This window comes from Ammospiza caudacuta, chromosome 3 (assembly GCF_027887145.1).
Source record: "Ammospiza caudacuta isolate bAmmCau1 chromosome 3, bAmmCau1.pri, whole genome shotgun sequence".
Lineage (NCBI taxonomy): Eukaryota > Metazoa > Chordata > Aves > Passeriformes > Passerellidae > Ammospiza > Ammospiza caudacuta.
In genome coordinates this window covers 56,629,587-56,644,987 of record NC_080595.1, presented here as the reverse complement: position 1 = coordinate 56,644,987, position 15,401 = coordinate 56,629,587, and the positions used below count along the sequence as shown (strand labels likewise).

General features: G+C 42.7%; 1 protein-coding gene across 1 annotated transcript in view; it reads left to right on the top strand.

Annotated features, from left to right (window-relative positions):
- SYNJ2 (synaptojanin 2) overlaps positions 1–13,375 on the top strand; it is a 64,749-nt gene extending 51,374 nt beyond the window's left edge. Inside the window, exons 19-27 of the mRNA XM_058800974.1 lie at positions 1,444–1,662; positions 2,894–2,972; positions 4,150–4,318; positions 4,731–4,865; positions 7,420–7,554; positions 8,051–8,163; positions 8,876–8,984; positions 10,259–10,443; positions 12,209–13,375. Coding sequence (XP_058656957.1) covers positions 1,444–1,662; positions 2,894–2,972; positions 4,150–4,318; positions 4,731–4,865; positions 7,420–7,554; positions 8,051–8,163; positions 8,876–8,984; positions 10,259–10,443; positions 12,209–12,988 — 1,924 coding nt within the window. The 3' untranslated portion in view covers positions 12,989–13,375. The remainder of the gene's footprint in view (positions 1–1,443; positions 1,663–2,893; positions 2,973–4,149; positions 4,319–4,730; positions 4,866–7,419; positions 7,555–8,050; positions 8,164–8,875; positions 8,985–10,258; positions 10,444–12,208) is intronic.
- The last annotated feature ends 2,026 nt before the right edge of the window (positions 13,376–15,401 follow it).

Sequence of the window (15,401 nt, the reverse complement as noted above, 5' to 3'; positions counted from 1 at the left end):
AAGAGGTGTAAGCCAGGCCACACAGGGACAAGCTTGGCCTCTTCACTCAAGTACTCAAGTGTGGGGCTTCTGTGCCTCCTTTAAAATGGGAAAAGGTAGAAAAATCAAAGGCCAGTGTTTCTGGTTGATCTATATAATTGACTTTTCTTTAGGGATGTGAATGACCTATTTTTGATAACATTGTTCTCCACTTCTGAGAAAAAAATTCTGAGATAAATACACTTTAAAAGGTCCCTTATATTCAGAATATTTCCCTCACCCCTTGCACGCTTTGTGGAAATGCTACAATATTGCTCCTCCTAGCAATGCTCAGTGACCCCCAGTAGCTGTCTGGGTGCTTCTGGTGGTGCTCTTGCATGCCAGGACTGTTCTGTGTTCCTCTAGCAGTGAAGGAACATGCCTCTTGCAATCAATTTCTCTGTGTCAAGGCTCTGACATTGCTATGTTCTGCAAAGCGCAGCGGAGCTGCTGCTCTCATTATGTAGGACCCTGAGGATGGGATCTGTGAAACATGCCTGTTATACATGCTTTTCTATTTCAGCAAACTTGACTCCAAAAGCTGCTTTTTAATTACAGTCAGCAGCTTTACTTTCCCAAGGTTTGTGCTAGAAAAAGGGCATAGCTGTATCTTTGTGACATATGGAAATGCATTATGATTCACAATGCTTATGGAAATAGTTAATGCTTCCTATACATTTTCCCCCTCTGTTATCCCTTTCTAGCCCTGCTGTTGTTGCTTTCATGTGTTCTGGTAATGTGTATTCAAGAGCCAGGACTATTGCAAGTAGAAGGCAGCAATTTTGACGCAGTTGTAAGAGCAGCTGTCCTAGTCACTGATCTGTGTGTATATGCAGGTGAAAATCTGAAAGTGTGGATTGCACCCACTGAGATGAGATGAGTTCTACTCTTTCAGCCAGCTCTCTCAATTTTATTCAAATCTAACACACAGAGAAGTAATTTGTAAGAAATGGCTCAAGAAGCAAGTTTGCAGTGTTGGCTGCTTTAGTGTAATGAAGTGGCACATATTTGTACATGACAATATTATACATCTAGAATACCTTGTCCTTAGTTTTTATAAGAAGATATGTGGCCTTGTCTAACAGAAAATCATATATTTCTGTATATATTAATAATATATAATAACATAATATATTTAGATGTTTGGGGCCACAGCTGTTTGATAATGAGTGAAGTATCCTGAAATTTTGGTCTGTAGGTTTGCCATAAGTGCTTCATACAATTGTTATTTCAAGTCACTTATGGTGTGTCTTCAGTTACATTCAGCTAATGCAGGACTGGGAAATATAGTTAATAGTGCTCAAGACATGATGTTAACCACTGCAGAAAAAATGAATCTTACCTGTTCTCCTTCTTTATATAGATTTTAATTTTATATAAGCAGTTCTTATTTTTAAATAAGTATTTTTCCTTTGTTTTGTGTAGGCCAGTGTTAGCTATTGTAGAAGTGGAAGTTCAGGAGGTTAATGAAGCTGCCCGTGACAGTGTTTTCCGAGAAGTGTCATCTTTCCAGGGACCACTGGATGCCACAGTAGTGGTAAATCTGCTGTCACCAACACCCGAAGAGAAAAATGAATTTCCTGAAGACCTGCGTACAGAGCTTATGCAGATGTTTGAGGATTATGGCACTGTTGTTCTGGTCAGGTGAGTGTGTCATGTGAAATGGCATGGCATCTATTAAAAACCACAGACTGTCCTGACAGAGTTAACTTTGTATTGGAAAATTAGGTATGTTGAATTCCTTTACTGCACTTTCAGTTCTTCATTAGAAATTGAATGCAAGTGTTTTGAATATCTTACACCTGTCAACAACCTTTTAAAGAAGTAATCCAGCAGGTCTCTTGTCTGACTGGAAGAGAATTTTATTCAGTACAATGCCATAAAAGCAGAGACTTTGATGTAAATCATCATCTTTAGATTCAGGCCTCATTTCCAAGCATTGCTGCTTCTGGTGGATCCTTGGGCCCTGCTTCACCTCCTCTGGGGGGGTCTGCTCTCTTCCTCCACTCTTTCACACTTGGCAGGAATTCCTGGCTGGCTCTCCTTCCTGTTGGGGGTCATTTTGCTTGTTTGTTAACAGTACAGCTTCTCACAGAGCTATCACCCACTGGGTTTGAGAGGGAGAGTGTGATACCTTCTGGCAGAGCAGCTTTATTTCATTCTGATTGATTCTCTACAGGGCTCCAGCACAGCTGTGAGACTTCTGTTTTGAGAAATACAGGCAAAAGACCTAACAGTGACCTCTGGGAAACGCTGCCAAAAACTTGTTCATGTTTATTTGATTCATTTGTTAGTGGAGAAAGCTGATGACCTGTTATTGTGTAGTTTCATGAAGTACTGATATAAACTGAGGGTTCCAAAGCAGCTGTTCAGGAAAAACAGCACCACCTTGCTTGTAAATGAAAGGAGCAAGAAAAGACATGTTTTGGTGGATTGTTCTTGGTTTATTTTGTTTTTAATTGCTTTAGATCTTGTTGGAATACTACTCTGGGAACATCACATGTCATCTGAGGTGTAGGATATACAAAACCACAGAAGTTAGTCCAGAGGGAGTGTAACTATTGGACTGGGTATCCTGCCAACAGCTACTGAGATGTTTGTCCTGCTGTTCCAGGGGTGATCCTGAAAAGGGCAGGGTGCTGGGGTCACACAGGGAGGATTGGAGAGAAAAGGAGCCCAGCTGGGATTCATAGACCACCTGTTCCTCCTCAAAAAATAGACCTGTGAATGAAAATACGACTAAGACCAACTGCATAGCATTGCATATGTATCCTGTATATAGATCTATATGGTAGATTTCTATCATGCTAGCCTTCAAAGGATTTTATTCAATGGTGAAATAAAATGTTTTTTCTCCTCTGCCTTTTTTCATTAGGATCTGTGGAGGTCAAATGCTGGTGACATTTGCAGACAGCAAGTCAGCTCTTCATGTTATGGATATAGATGGTGCCAAAGTAAGCCTTTCTCAAACCTATAATAATAATAATTTCATAACAAATTTCTCAAAAGTGGTTGCTTAGAGTGAAGTACTTGAGTTTCTACCTAAATCAAGTAGCATTATTTCAAAGAGTTAGTGCTCATGAAGTCCTTTACTTTCACATCTGCTGAGGCAATTAATGCAGTACTTTAGTATCAGGATGGCATGAGGTGACTTTTCATGGATCCCAAGCAGTGCTTAGGATTTGGCCTCTGACACCTGTGCAGAACACAGACTTGTTCATGGTTGTGGCTGCTTGAAGCAGTTCTCCTGACATTCTGTGTGACTTCATACTGTTGCCAAAGAATCCTCATGATTGTGGTTTGGAGATTTTTTGTTTCTTCAGTATCAAATAGGCTCCTTCTGCTAAGCTGTAACAACATGATTCATTGGCTTCCATGGCAAATCCAGCATTAGCAGTAGGAGTTTACCTTTACATCCCCTGCTTTTCCTTCCCACACACATACTCTACAAATCATCGACCCCCTGTTGAAAAAACTGTTTGTGACTGCCCTGTAAACTTAATACTGAAGTAATGGACTTTAACTCTCATTCTTCTTTCATATTTGCAGTTTTATCTTCTAATTTGACTCCTGCTATTGATGTAATTTCAAGCACAGACTGAAACACAGTTGTGTGCACACAGTATGTGAAGGTGCTGGGAATCTGAGTTGGGAACTTTTAAACTGATTTTCCTGTCAAAGCTGCTGGCTTGTCTGCATTTCATCCTAAATGTCATAGAGCAACACACATAAGCAGCTGAAGTCCTAATGTGTTTGAAAATACACCTTCCACATACATCACATATGAGATTTTTCTGGTCAGTCTCCTTACAGGTAGCAGTAGATACAAAACTCATGTGTGTTTCAAAGCTGCTGACTCAAAACCAGCACCCTCTCATGCCAATACTGCTATTCCAGTGTCATTTTGACAATATTTGATGTATCACCTATTCCTCCAGTGTTTCCCAAAAGCAGCAGTAGTGCTTTTGAGCTGTGAAGCTCATTTTCTTTCAGGAATATTTTTACAGTCTGAAAACTTGGTTGTGGGGGTAAGAAGATTCTGAACAGGCTGACAGAACTTGATTATTCTGTTCAAGCATTCTTGTTTTTTGAAGGTTCTTGGCAAAGGGAAACAGTTCTTTCTGTGCTTAGGTTAGAGGCAGAACAGTGAAGATCCAGCCCAAGACTAAGGACTGGCTAAAGGGCCTGCAGGAGGAAATTGCTCGAAAACGGGACAGCGTTGTCCCCATGTCCCCCACGGCAAACTCCCACCTTCTGGAAGAAAATTTTGACTTCTCAAGTTTGGACTATGAGTCAGAAGGTAAGCAACATGCTTCTAAGCTAAGTAGTGAGAAATTGCTCTGTTGACTTTAGTTGCACAGAGTCAGTGCAGGACAGTATGAGTGTTAATGGTACCTTAATTTGTAATCAAGCCACACTTCTTAAAAAGACAACTGTAATTAAAGCCATGACCTGGCTGTGCCTCGGCACAGAACTGTTACTTAGATTATCCTGTCAATTCAGTGTTATATGTTAGCAAATTCAATATATGATACAGCTGCCTGTAGAGAGACACTGCAATGAAACACATGGCGTGGTTACACAAGAATCTTGCCCGACCTATATATTAAATTATTAAATTAACTGATAGTATAGATTAATTAATTGAGAGTGTAGAGAGACAAAGAATGCCTTTTCTCATTAATTCTTTGTTATCTAATATTTTAATCCAGGTGATATAGAGGATGACGATGATTATTTAGAGGATGCTCTGTGTCAACACCTAGCAGCAGACACAGCAGAAGATACACACTGTGCATCCACAGCTCTTTCAAACAAATCTGGACAAACCCCCCGACTGTATAAAGGTAAAGTATCCACCTTCCTTAAGGTAAGACCTGAAGGATTGTTGTTTGTTCTCCTGTTGTATGTATTTCCCTGTTCATTTATATTTTCATTCTAGGTTCTCCTGCAATACCTATTCATGCTCAACTCCCCTTGAGTTAGTGACTGTAGTTGAGGTCCTCAGGCATAACAGCAATACGAATGATAAAATTCATGATCATTCTCCTCTCTAGGATAGGGCAAGGCAGGAAAGCTGAAAAATGCTTTTCTAGACAGAGGAAATTAAATCTTTTTATCCATTTGATGTTGTTTGGCACCAGAACATACAACAAAAAAATTGCATGCTATTTTATATTGGTGAGGGCCAAAGCAAAATCAAACCAGAAGAATCCTGCTGATTCAGTGATGGGATCAACTCTGTCCTTTGAACAGTAGCAGTGGCAGAAGAGTTAGCTGTAAGCTGGGAGGTTGCTGTGTTCAAATTATTTCAGAGGCCTGAAATTTCTCCTCTGTTCCCATTTGATTTATTCCTGATGGAGTCGAGGTTCATAGAATATATATACATATAATAATTCTTTAGGTACTTCATGAATGTGTAACCTTTTTCCTCAGTTACCTGGCTTGTTTGCACGTTTTTGTGAAGTGACTTGGTAAAAAGAAGATAAAGCTGTGGAGAGAAGACTGATAAAAACTGAGGCAGGAACGAGCCAAGCCAGTCTTACAATGGGATGTGATCAGGACGTGCTTGAGTGGCCGAGCATTGACAGGCTGGGATATGTATTAAACACCTGATTGTGACAGCAGTGATTCAGTAGCTGTCATTCTGCACTCTCTCAGAAGTGCTTTGTCTTCTGACATAAAAGTGAAAACTTTTAATACCCTCAAAGGTTGAGTCAGAAGTAGAGTTCAAAAAGATTAAATGAAATTCATACACTTACACAGACAGATTTTCCAAACAGAGTGATTTATGGCTTTCTTGCCCACCTTGAGTCATAGGCTGGGTTCAGTGTGGCCAGACCCACAAGCCTATGCCTGAGTAAAGGAGTGATCAGTCATTATTAAATACTGTGAAGTCAATCACTTTGTATTATAGGGTGCCTTGCCCTCAAATCACCTCTGGCTTATTGTGTGATGATTCATTAAGCCACAGAGAATTGCAGTGAATCTTGTCACTCACACTAACTCTTCTCCACAAAAAATATCACAAAGTAAATAGAGGTAATGGAGTATAGTTTGAAGGAGGTCAGGGAGGGGTCATGGTCTCACATAACTCAAAATATGATCTATTCAATTAATCTTGAAGTGTCTGCAATTTCAGATTCCTCCATAAGCTCCCAATTCTGCCTGAATACCTTCTAATTGAAGGTATGATGACTCTGTAGCTGGTGGTAGGCACGGATAGAAAACAGTGACAGGCACAATAGTGTGTGTGTGTTTCTGAGGTCAGGGAAGGGCACAGCTTCACGAAACTGATGTCCCTGCCAGCAGCCTTTCAGGGATGGAATTGAGTGGTAATGGCTGGCTTTTTTTGTGTTCAGTTTTACTGCCAGAACTTCAAACCGTGCCTCCAGGTGACTGCATGACTCCTCGGATCCTGCTGATGAGCCCAAATCTGCCGCTTAGAAGTACTGAAAATGCAGAGAGCACGGGAGGGCGGGCTGGGCAGACCACAGGCTCTGTCTCTGTGGCTGCCATCTGCTGCTGAGTGGGAGCAGGAAGCTGTGAGGCAGCTCGTGATCCCCTGCAGAGCACAGTTCTCCGAAAAACAAGGGTTTGTTTACAAATGCCTGAAGTGTAAGAGACTGCTGCTGCATAATTCCTTCCCCATCTCTCCAAAACACAGGGACAAAACTAAACCCAGTGGATCTTGGAGCTCTAAAGAACAAGAGCTGCATAGCTGGGCAGCCATGGCAGGGTGAGAGGGCTGAAATCAAAGTCCACACTATAGCAGATGGAGAAGAATAAAGCAATCCATACTTCACCCCTCTCCAGCTGTCAGAAAGGCTTAGGTGGGATGAAAGACTGAGTAATTAGTGATGTAAGGTGCGGCCAAGAGCCATCAGATTGAGGCAGCTGTACCTTTTAGGAGATGTTGCTGGAAAGCAGAGATGTCATTATTGAACTGTTCAGACAGATTTTTCTCTGATATAAAAACAGTTCTCCTGTGCAAGAAGAGGTGCCTGATCCTCAAATGGAATTCCTGTGTTTGGGATGGAAAGCAAGGAATTCACCATGACTAGCCATGAAGAGTTTGAATGGGAGCAGGTTGCCACTCAGAATCTAACAAGGTGCCCAATAACCCTGGAATGGGATGCAGGCATTCTTTATGTTGGTGCAAACAGCTAATAAATGGTGGAAAAGGAGAGAGAGAGAGAAGCATTTGACAAAGGGGGAGATGTTTCCTGCAGTGGGAGCAGGCAGACACTGGGGGAGAGCAAAAAATGTGAATGGAGCTGTCGTGTTGCTGCGAGACCTGGCTGAGGCTTGCCACTCGTGGTCACCTCTCTCCTGATCTCTCAGAGCTGGTGTGCCTCACCCAGAGTGTATCTAACACAGACACTTGCTAAATGTCCCTAGATGATGCAGACCTCGCTGATTTGAAGTGGGAGCTGGAGGCCAGCGGGGAGCGCAGCCGCCGCATTCCCAGCAGGTCTCTGTCCATCCCTACCCGGCCTCGGCCACTGCAGCCACCACAGAGGCCTCCCCCTCCCGGTGAGTTGAACTCTCTCTAATGTGGTGCTGGCCCCAGCTGAACAGCTTTAGCCTGCCCTGTCTGGGTGACAAAGAAGGTCATACCTTGTTCTGAAATGTCAGGTTGTCAAGGGACTTGGACTTGCTTCCCAGCCTGTTTCAGCCTGAGTATTACTGCTATTAGTAATGGGAGAAGTTAGTCTTCAGGAGGACAGACGCTCCACAATGCTCACCTGATAGAAGATGAGTTCTTTAGGATTATTCCCATTCATTTTTGAGTCTGTTGCATAGAAGTGCCAACATTGCTATGTGTATTTCTGTGCCTAGAATGCAATGGTAATGCTCAGCTGAGGTTATATAATTAATTAAATGAAAGAAAGACTAACTACAAAACTGCTTCCTGAAACAGTTCAAGATTTTGAGAGGGTGATGGAATGCACATTGGTTTTGCTCCATTGCAGATAAAATTTTGTACTGGCTCTTGAATGTAAAAAGCCATTTTTTATTCCTCTTCCAGCTGGAACATCAGGCAAAAAGTCCCCCTCAGATGGTTCCCTCTCTCCAGGAAGCCATTCCACCTGCTCCATCCTGGCAACAGCAAAGCTGCTTCCCGGAGCCCCTCAGCAGCCAGTGAGTCCTGCTGCCCAGCATGGCCCCTTGGCACTGGCCTGTTCCCTCCCATCCACACTGAGAATCCCTGCAAGATGCTCCTGTCACACCAGAAAGGAAGTCCACCACATGCCTGAGCTGAAAATGCCAAGATAACTTCTTGTACTGTAATACTAAACTGTAGGCCCTGTTAGGCAGCACAAAAACATTAATAAATGAACAGGAGTTAGGAAGGCCTAAGAGGGAGAGAGAGAATGAGTGGTGTAAGACCAGGGCATTGTTGCTGCTTTCTGACAGATGCTAACTTGAATTTTTAACACTATCATCGTATGGTTTAATTGTTTTCTCACCTCTGTTTTGGTGAGCCATGCTAGTGCCCAGAATGCAGGAAAAGTCTTGACCACTGCCAGCAAGGCTGTTAGTCCCCTGAGGAGACCAGGACCAGAATGTGGAAATGCCTCCTCACTCCTGCCTTGCTGGATGAGGATCCTAATGCCTTGAACAAGGGATGGCTGAGGGACCAGCTGTGGCACTCAGGCACTGCCCTTCTGTCAGCTGCCAACAAAGATGTACCATTCGCTAAAAGATTCCCATTTCTTTAGTATTTATAGATCACTGAATAGCCATTTGCAAGAACAGAATTTCACAGGTGCATGAGCTTAGCTGTAAAATTAGAGGTGTACAAGAAAAATCAGTTTTCTCAAGATGATTTTCTCCTTTTTTTTTTTTAAAGCCCAAAGTCCGGACTGGAATAAGCAAACCTTACAACGTCAAGCAGATCAAAACCACCACAGCTGAGGAAGCAGAAGAAGCTATTAGATGTCTTATGGAGGCCAAAGGAGGTAAGCACAGCTTTCTAACTGACTTTTAAAAATCTTTAAATAAAGAAAAATGTAGGTGTATTCATCTCACCATAGCCCAGATGCACATATTCCTATTCAGAATTTCACCTGAATACATTCTTGCAAAATTGTATGTGGTATCCTCTGTCAGTTCTAATAATATTAACCTTTTTTCAAAATTATTAAAATTTTATTTTTTGTTGTAGAAACTGCTACTAGTAGAACCTTGGGTTATTTATGCCCAGATTTAGTCAGAAAAATTAAAATATAAAGATGGAGTTTTACTAAACTGATAGTGCCTGTGTTAGCTCAGAGTTGCATAAAGGATATTTGCTGCTCTATTTACTGAATGCTCACTATTCCAAGCAGAACTACAGAGCAAATGCAGCTCTAGGAGGAATAACCTGGATTCTCTTCACATTTGGACAGCAAGTACAGCTGTAACCTAGATAAAAGCTTGCACTACTTCAGCTTGAATAGCTAAGCTAAAAGGCTACTCTGTGTTTAGGCTCTCTGTGTAGTCCCTGGAGGGGAGCTTCTTGCAAGGGCAAGTTAAGGCACAAAACTACCTTAGGTACTGTGAATGTACCCCCCAGGGTTGCATGCAGTCTTTCTGCTGATGCTGTATGAATGAAAATGGCTACCTGAGTTTGCAAGGCTCTCAGTTTAGGAGAAAACCACCCCTCTTCATTGATACATTCATTCTAGAATGAATACAATCTACAATAATCCCATTTATTCAGAAATATCAAAAAGGCATCTTGATGTTTGTTCCTCAGGGCTGTTAATTTCATTTTGAAATCAGATTTATTCTCCATTGATTTTGAAATTCAGATTCATTTGGTGTGGGTAAGAAAACTACTCTGGTCAGCATCACTTCCAGTCCCTTGTACAGTACCACCAGTTGGCATTTACAGTTCTTTCTAAAACACTCTACAAGATGCACTTGGTATCATTAACTTGGTTTTCCAGATAATGGCAAAAGGATGCTCAGAGCTTGAGCCCAGTACTCCTGAGCCCCCAGCCAGTGTTTTATCCACCTGGCCAAATGGTGGCACAGCACTGCTGGTTTGGCATGAAATTATTTCAGACAGGGAAGTTTTCCCCTAACAGCCTCTTACAGATGTTACAGGATTGCAAAGCTCTGTGCTTAGTTCCAAAACCTGAGCTGGCCCTATAGGCATGAACGTTTTGGGAGACATGGTTGTGAAAGAAATTATCTTGAATCTATGTTCTGATCAGGCTGAGATGCCATATTTGCTTTTGCTTTTCAGGAGTACAGGAAGATGCAGTAAAGCCTGTTCCAGCCAGAAACCAAACTTCCTACAAACCTGAGGCTCTTTCCAGCATCACAAAGTCAGCTTCAGGAACGGTGCCTGTGCCTCATCGTCCACCACCCAAAGTTCCAACTCCAAAGAAGCCAGTGCCCCTGCAAAGGACAGGAGCCAAGGGGGAAAATGTAAGAGAGTGGCAGCAAAATGCACCCAGCCTGCATTACACAGTGTGAATGAATGATGGAGGTTGGAACCAGTGTGAATGACTGGTTGTTTTTTACAGGAAGTCCTGTCAAGTCAGCAGGTGCTGGGATAATATTGTGTATTATAGTGACAAAGGCATAAAAATGCAAGAAAGATTGGAAAGAAAGCCATATGCAGCTTTTCTATTTGTCAGTCCATTCTCTTGTTGTTCTTCTGGTTTGTCTAAACCTTGTCAGGATTTAAGACTCATTTGTTCTTTATCAGAGTCTCTAATTTTGACCATGAGTGGTCTGCTCTGTAAGGATTTGAGGCAGCTTCTTCATCGGTTCTGTGTTCTGTGTCCTTTCTTGCTTTTCTTACACACCTTGTAATGGGAGTCAGCCTTTCAGTTTGAATTCTGGAGTCTACTCAAGAGTTCATGTTCTCAAAAATACAAAGCTGTAGGTGTTTAGGTTTTAATGTGTGCCAGGTCTCTACAATGGAGACAGTAGTTCACCTCTAGAGCTGCTAAAATGATTATCTAATTTGTAAAGCAGTTTGAGCACAAGAAGAAAGACAAATACAGCATTTATATTCTTCCTTTGACAGAATCTCTGCTAAAGAAGCTCTCTTCTAAATTGTTAGGGTTCCTGCCTTACCTTGCTTTGGTAAAGGCATTCACCCCTTCTCTATAATGGACTTTGTGCTCTCTTTACTTAGCAGATTCACCAAAAAACCCAACCCAGACAGCACAGTCTATGCCGAGGATCGTCAGTGTGTTTTGTTTAGGTTGTCACCATTCCCAAGTCACTCTTGAAAGGTGCTGAGAGGGATTGCTATTTTGGTGTTAGTTATGTGGGAGCTTCTGCAGGAATAGATCTATTTCAGGTTGACTGCCCTGGAATTCCACTCCTTCCTCCATCTGAGGGAGGTCAGATGGGAGGTGTGTACTTGAAAACCTCTACCCAATCCCCCTCTACCACAGTCAAATGCAGGCAACTTAACAGCACATAGGAAGAAGTGGCAAGGGATATGTCCAGCATGAGATAATGACTAAATATTTTGCCTGCATTAAAAAGCCTGTACATTATCTTTTAATACTGTGCAAGATTAATAAAGAATTTAAATGCTTTCATTCGGTCACACAGAGTGTGAGAAATCTGAAGCAGTCTTTGCCCTCCTAGGCTGAGCTGGGCTTGTTATTTATATACTTTTAAATGGTGGATGTATGCTAGACTGGACTTTGAGACCTTATTTTTATCTTCAGTTGCCAGCATCAATAAGACAGGACACAGCCCTTAATGCATTTATTGGGTTAGCTTAAGCGAATTCTCCTTCAACCTTATCTATCCAAATAAGCTACACCTAAAGGCATGGGCCTCCCTATGCAATCTTGCTTAAGTAATATTAGTCAGCAGAGCGATGGAACAAATAAGTAACTCCTCAGAACTGTGTTAATTTGGCCCAGAGCAAAAATTCTAACCTGCAAAGGGACATGGTCAGAAGGAGCTGTGACTAAACAGGCTGTAGGGTCCTGGTCCTTCACTAGCTCTCTGAAGGTGAGTGTAAGGTGCAATGCGTGAGCCCAGAGCCCAGCAGGTACAGTGGAGCACTGTGCTGTCAAGCCTCCTCTTTGTAGTGCTTTTTTTTTCCTTCCAGGACTGTCAGCTGTTCTTAGTAATGCTGTCAATTAGACTTGCACCAGTAGTGACTCAGAGTTTAAGGTCCCTTTTTGTTCTCACATTTCTTCTTCTATTTCCTCCTCAGGCCATGTGTCCAGAAGACCAATTCGACCAACAGACAGCACAGTCTCCTTTTGGCTTGCTAGAGCCCCATCTAGATGCTGGAGCTATTCTTAGACCAACCAAGATCACTCCAATCCCTAAACCCAGAACACAAGCTGGGAAGCCTCAAGAGAGCAGGGGGAGCAGTGAAAGGCAGCCCCTGTCAGCAAGCACAGCTGAGGCCATTGTGCTGCCTCCCCAGAACGCTCCCTTTGCCCCAAAGGTGCCACCACGAAGGAAGAAGTCGGCTCCTGCAGCTTTTCATCTCCAAGTTCTCCAGGGCAGTGACAGCCCCCTTTTCAGTGGGTCACTGTATAACTCCAACAACAACAACCCTGGCTCCTGCCCCCAGACTCATGGCCCTGCTCGCTCGGCTCCCACAGCCTTGGCCAGCCCCACAAACAGCACAACTCAGCCCTTGGCCCTCAGTGCTGCAGAACTGATGGGGAAGCTCCAGGGCCCTTCTGCACCAGCAGGCCAGCATCCACAACAACTGGATACCGGCTCCTTGCCAGAGAACACCAATCTTTTGGACCTGGACATTCATTCTTCCTTCCCTCTTTCCACACAGGCACCATCCGCTACTTCTCCAGCACACACTTCAGAAAATTTAAATCACCCCAATGTGAAAGATTTCAGTCACTGGGTTACATTTAGTGATGATGAAGACAGCAGTGCAGTGGCAGACGGGTTCAACAAACTGCTCGTCTTACAACAAAACAAAAATACCTTAAAGAAAACAAATACTGACTTAGAGTTGTAAAATTTTACTCCCTTAGGGTTCCAAAAGAAATCATAATTATGATGCAAAATTTTAAGAAAAAAATCTTTTTTATATTTAATGAAATAGATCATCTGTCCATGCTACATTTCATTTTCACATTTAAAGATACGGCCCCTGGAGGGAAGTATATGAAGTACATACAACCTAACATTACCTACAGCTCATCTGAAAACTTCCTTATTCTAAGTTATTTCTTTTTATTAATCCATCTTAAGATGTTTTATTTCATTTCAGGTACAAATCATATGCAAGAACATGTAATGATGTACGGAAAAAAGACATTTAAAAAAACCCCAACATTTTCCTTTGGAATATATATTTTAATCAATTTCTGTTGTTTGAAATAAAGCATCCTTACTTCAAGGAGTTTGTCTGCCAGTTATTCTGGATCAAACATCCCAAGGAGGAATGTACACCAGTATAACAAGAGCAGTAACACTGGTATTGCTCTGCTGCAAGTTTCCAAAACTCACCCTGGTTTTTGTTCCCAAGCCCATGACCAATAGCACACTTTGAAAGGAAGTGTAAAGAGATGCTATAGGCTGCTTGTGCATTGTCTGTGCAGATCCTGAGGAAATATGGGAATGGTTGAGACCAGCTGATGCCACAGGTGTTGGCATGGGCATGTCTTATGCTAAAGGCAATTCAGCAATTCAGGAGTTGTGTCCCTGTTCCCACTCTCTTCACAAGCAAATGCCATGTGGGTCTTCTGTTTCCATAACGCAGATGAGGAGCGAGCTGGTTCTTTCTGCCTTGCCTGTGGGGCAGAACTGTGCACGATGGATGCCATTTGTGCAAAGCAGGCAGCTAATAACCAGATTGCAACTTGTCATGGTAACTTGTTAAGAGAAGCATCAAGATCTTTCATTAATAAAGGAACAAGAACATTTTTAAGCAGGTGGTGAAGCTGAAAAAACAACTAATTTCCAAAAAAATTTTTAAGATGTATTAAAAAAGTTAAGGTTTTTTTCCTTTTTCTGCAGGAAAATTTATTAGCTTGTTCCAAGCTTCCCAAACACTGGGAATGCAGCCATTTTCTTCCTCACAATGCCTACCTGTTTCTCTGCCACTGCCAGATTTTGAACACAAGAGATCCTGTAAGAGAGGATGCTGCCTTTGAGCACCTGTCATCCTCCTCTGCTCTCTCGTTTGCCAGACACTTCAAAAAAACCCCCAGAACCTCCAAAGGCCAAGCCCATAAAGCCCAGTGCTAAGCTTCTCCTGTGCGTGTCAGCTTAACGTGGTTGCAGGCTGGTGAATAATATAAGATACTCATTTCCCTACAAGATGACACAAAGCCTTTGCCTCTTGGTCCTCCTCTTAAAAAATACAGTGAATATTTATGGGCACATCTCAGTATGAAACATTAGCAGTAAAAAAGAAAGAGTACGGTATATGATCACATCCAACATTTTCTGCAAAGATAATTAACAGCTCTAGGACAGCTAATTTACATGTTAATGAAAGTGTTAGCAGGAAAGCCAATTAAACTGGATTTATACAAGTCAAATAAAATCTGCTTTATTACTCTCCTTGAATAAGAGACGGATGTGGCCTTTAGCATTCTATCTGATGTCTGTGTCTGTGGCAAGCTGCCCACTGAAGGATGAATCCCGGCAGCTCGCTGCTTTATGCTATCAGTGACAGGAGATATTGCTCAGTCGCAGCAAATCAAGGCAAGGGGACAGACAGTCCAGCTGAAAAGGTTACAGCACAGAATGAAGAATCTCCTGTCCCAATAAATTACCTTCCACACTGGTGCCCAACGTCCCAGCCAAGTGTTTTCTCAGAGGCAGGAGCTTGTGACCTGCTTGTGATCTGGTTCTAGTTTCAATGGTCAGAGGAAGCAAAGCAGAGCCAGACTTGCTCCATGTTTGGGGAATCACTATGGAAAACTCAGACTGCAGGAGGCAGTGACTCTTTCCTTCTCATCTGGGATTAAGCCAGGCCCCACCATGCAAAAAGAGGCCAAGTAACCTGAACCCTTACTACCTGATGTCCCCAACCAGGGAACCCACAGCACAGCTCTGCTGCCCATCCTCATTGGGACAGAATCAATGGAAATCAGTGTCCTCAGGGACAGCTGTCACTCTTCAGGGGCATATAATGGGTTGTAGGGAGTGGCTATCCTGTGACATTCTTACACTTGGCAAAAATTGCTGATGGCAGCTGTGAAGCCAGGTATGATTTACCAGACACAAGTCTACAAGTGTGTGCCTTTAGTATGTGAGGCTTTGGCAAGACACCGCACTTGAGCTTGCCCATGGCTGCAGTTCTGCAGCTTCAAGGTGCAGTAGGCACCCTGGTGGCTCTGCTGCAGTTGTGTTTGGGGTGGCTAAGTGGCTCTCCTTGGCAAAGCAACTGCCTGATTCAGCTTTTTTAGGGAGGTTAT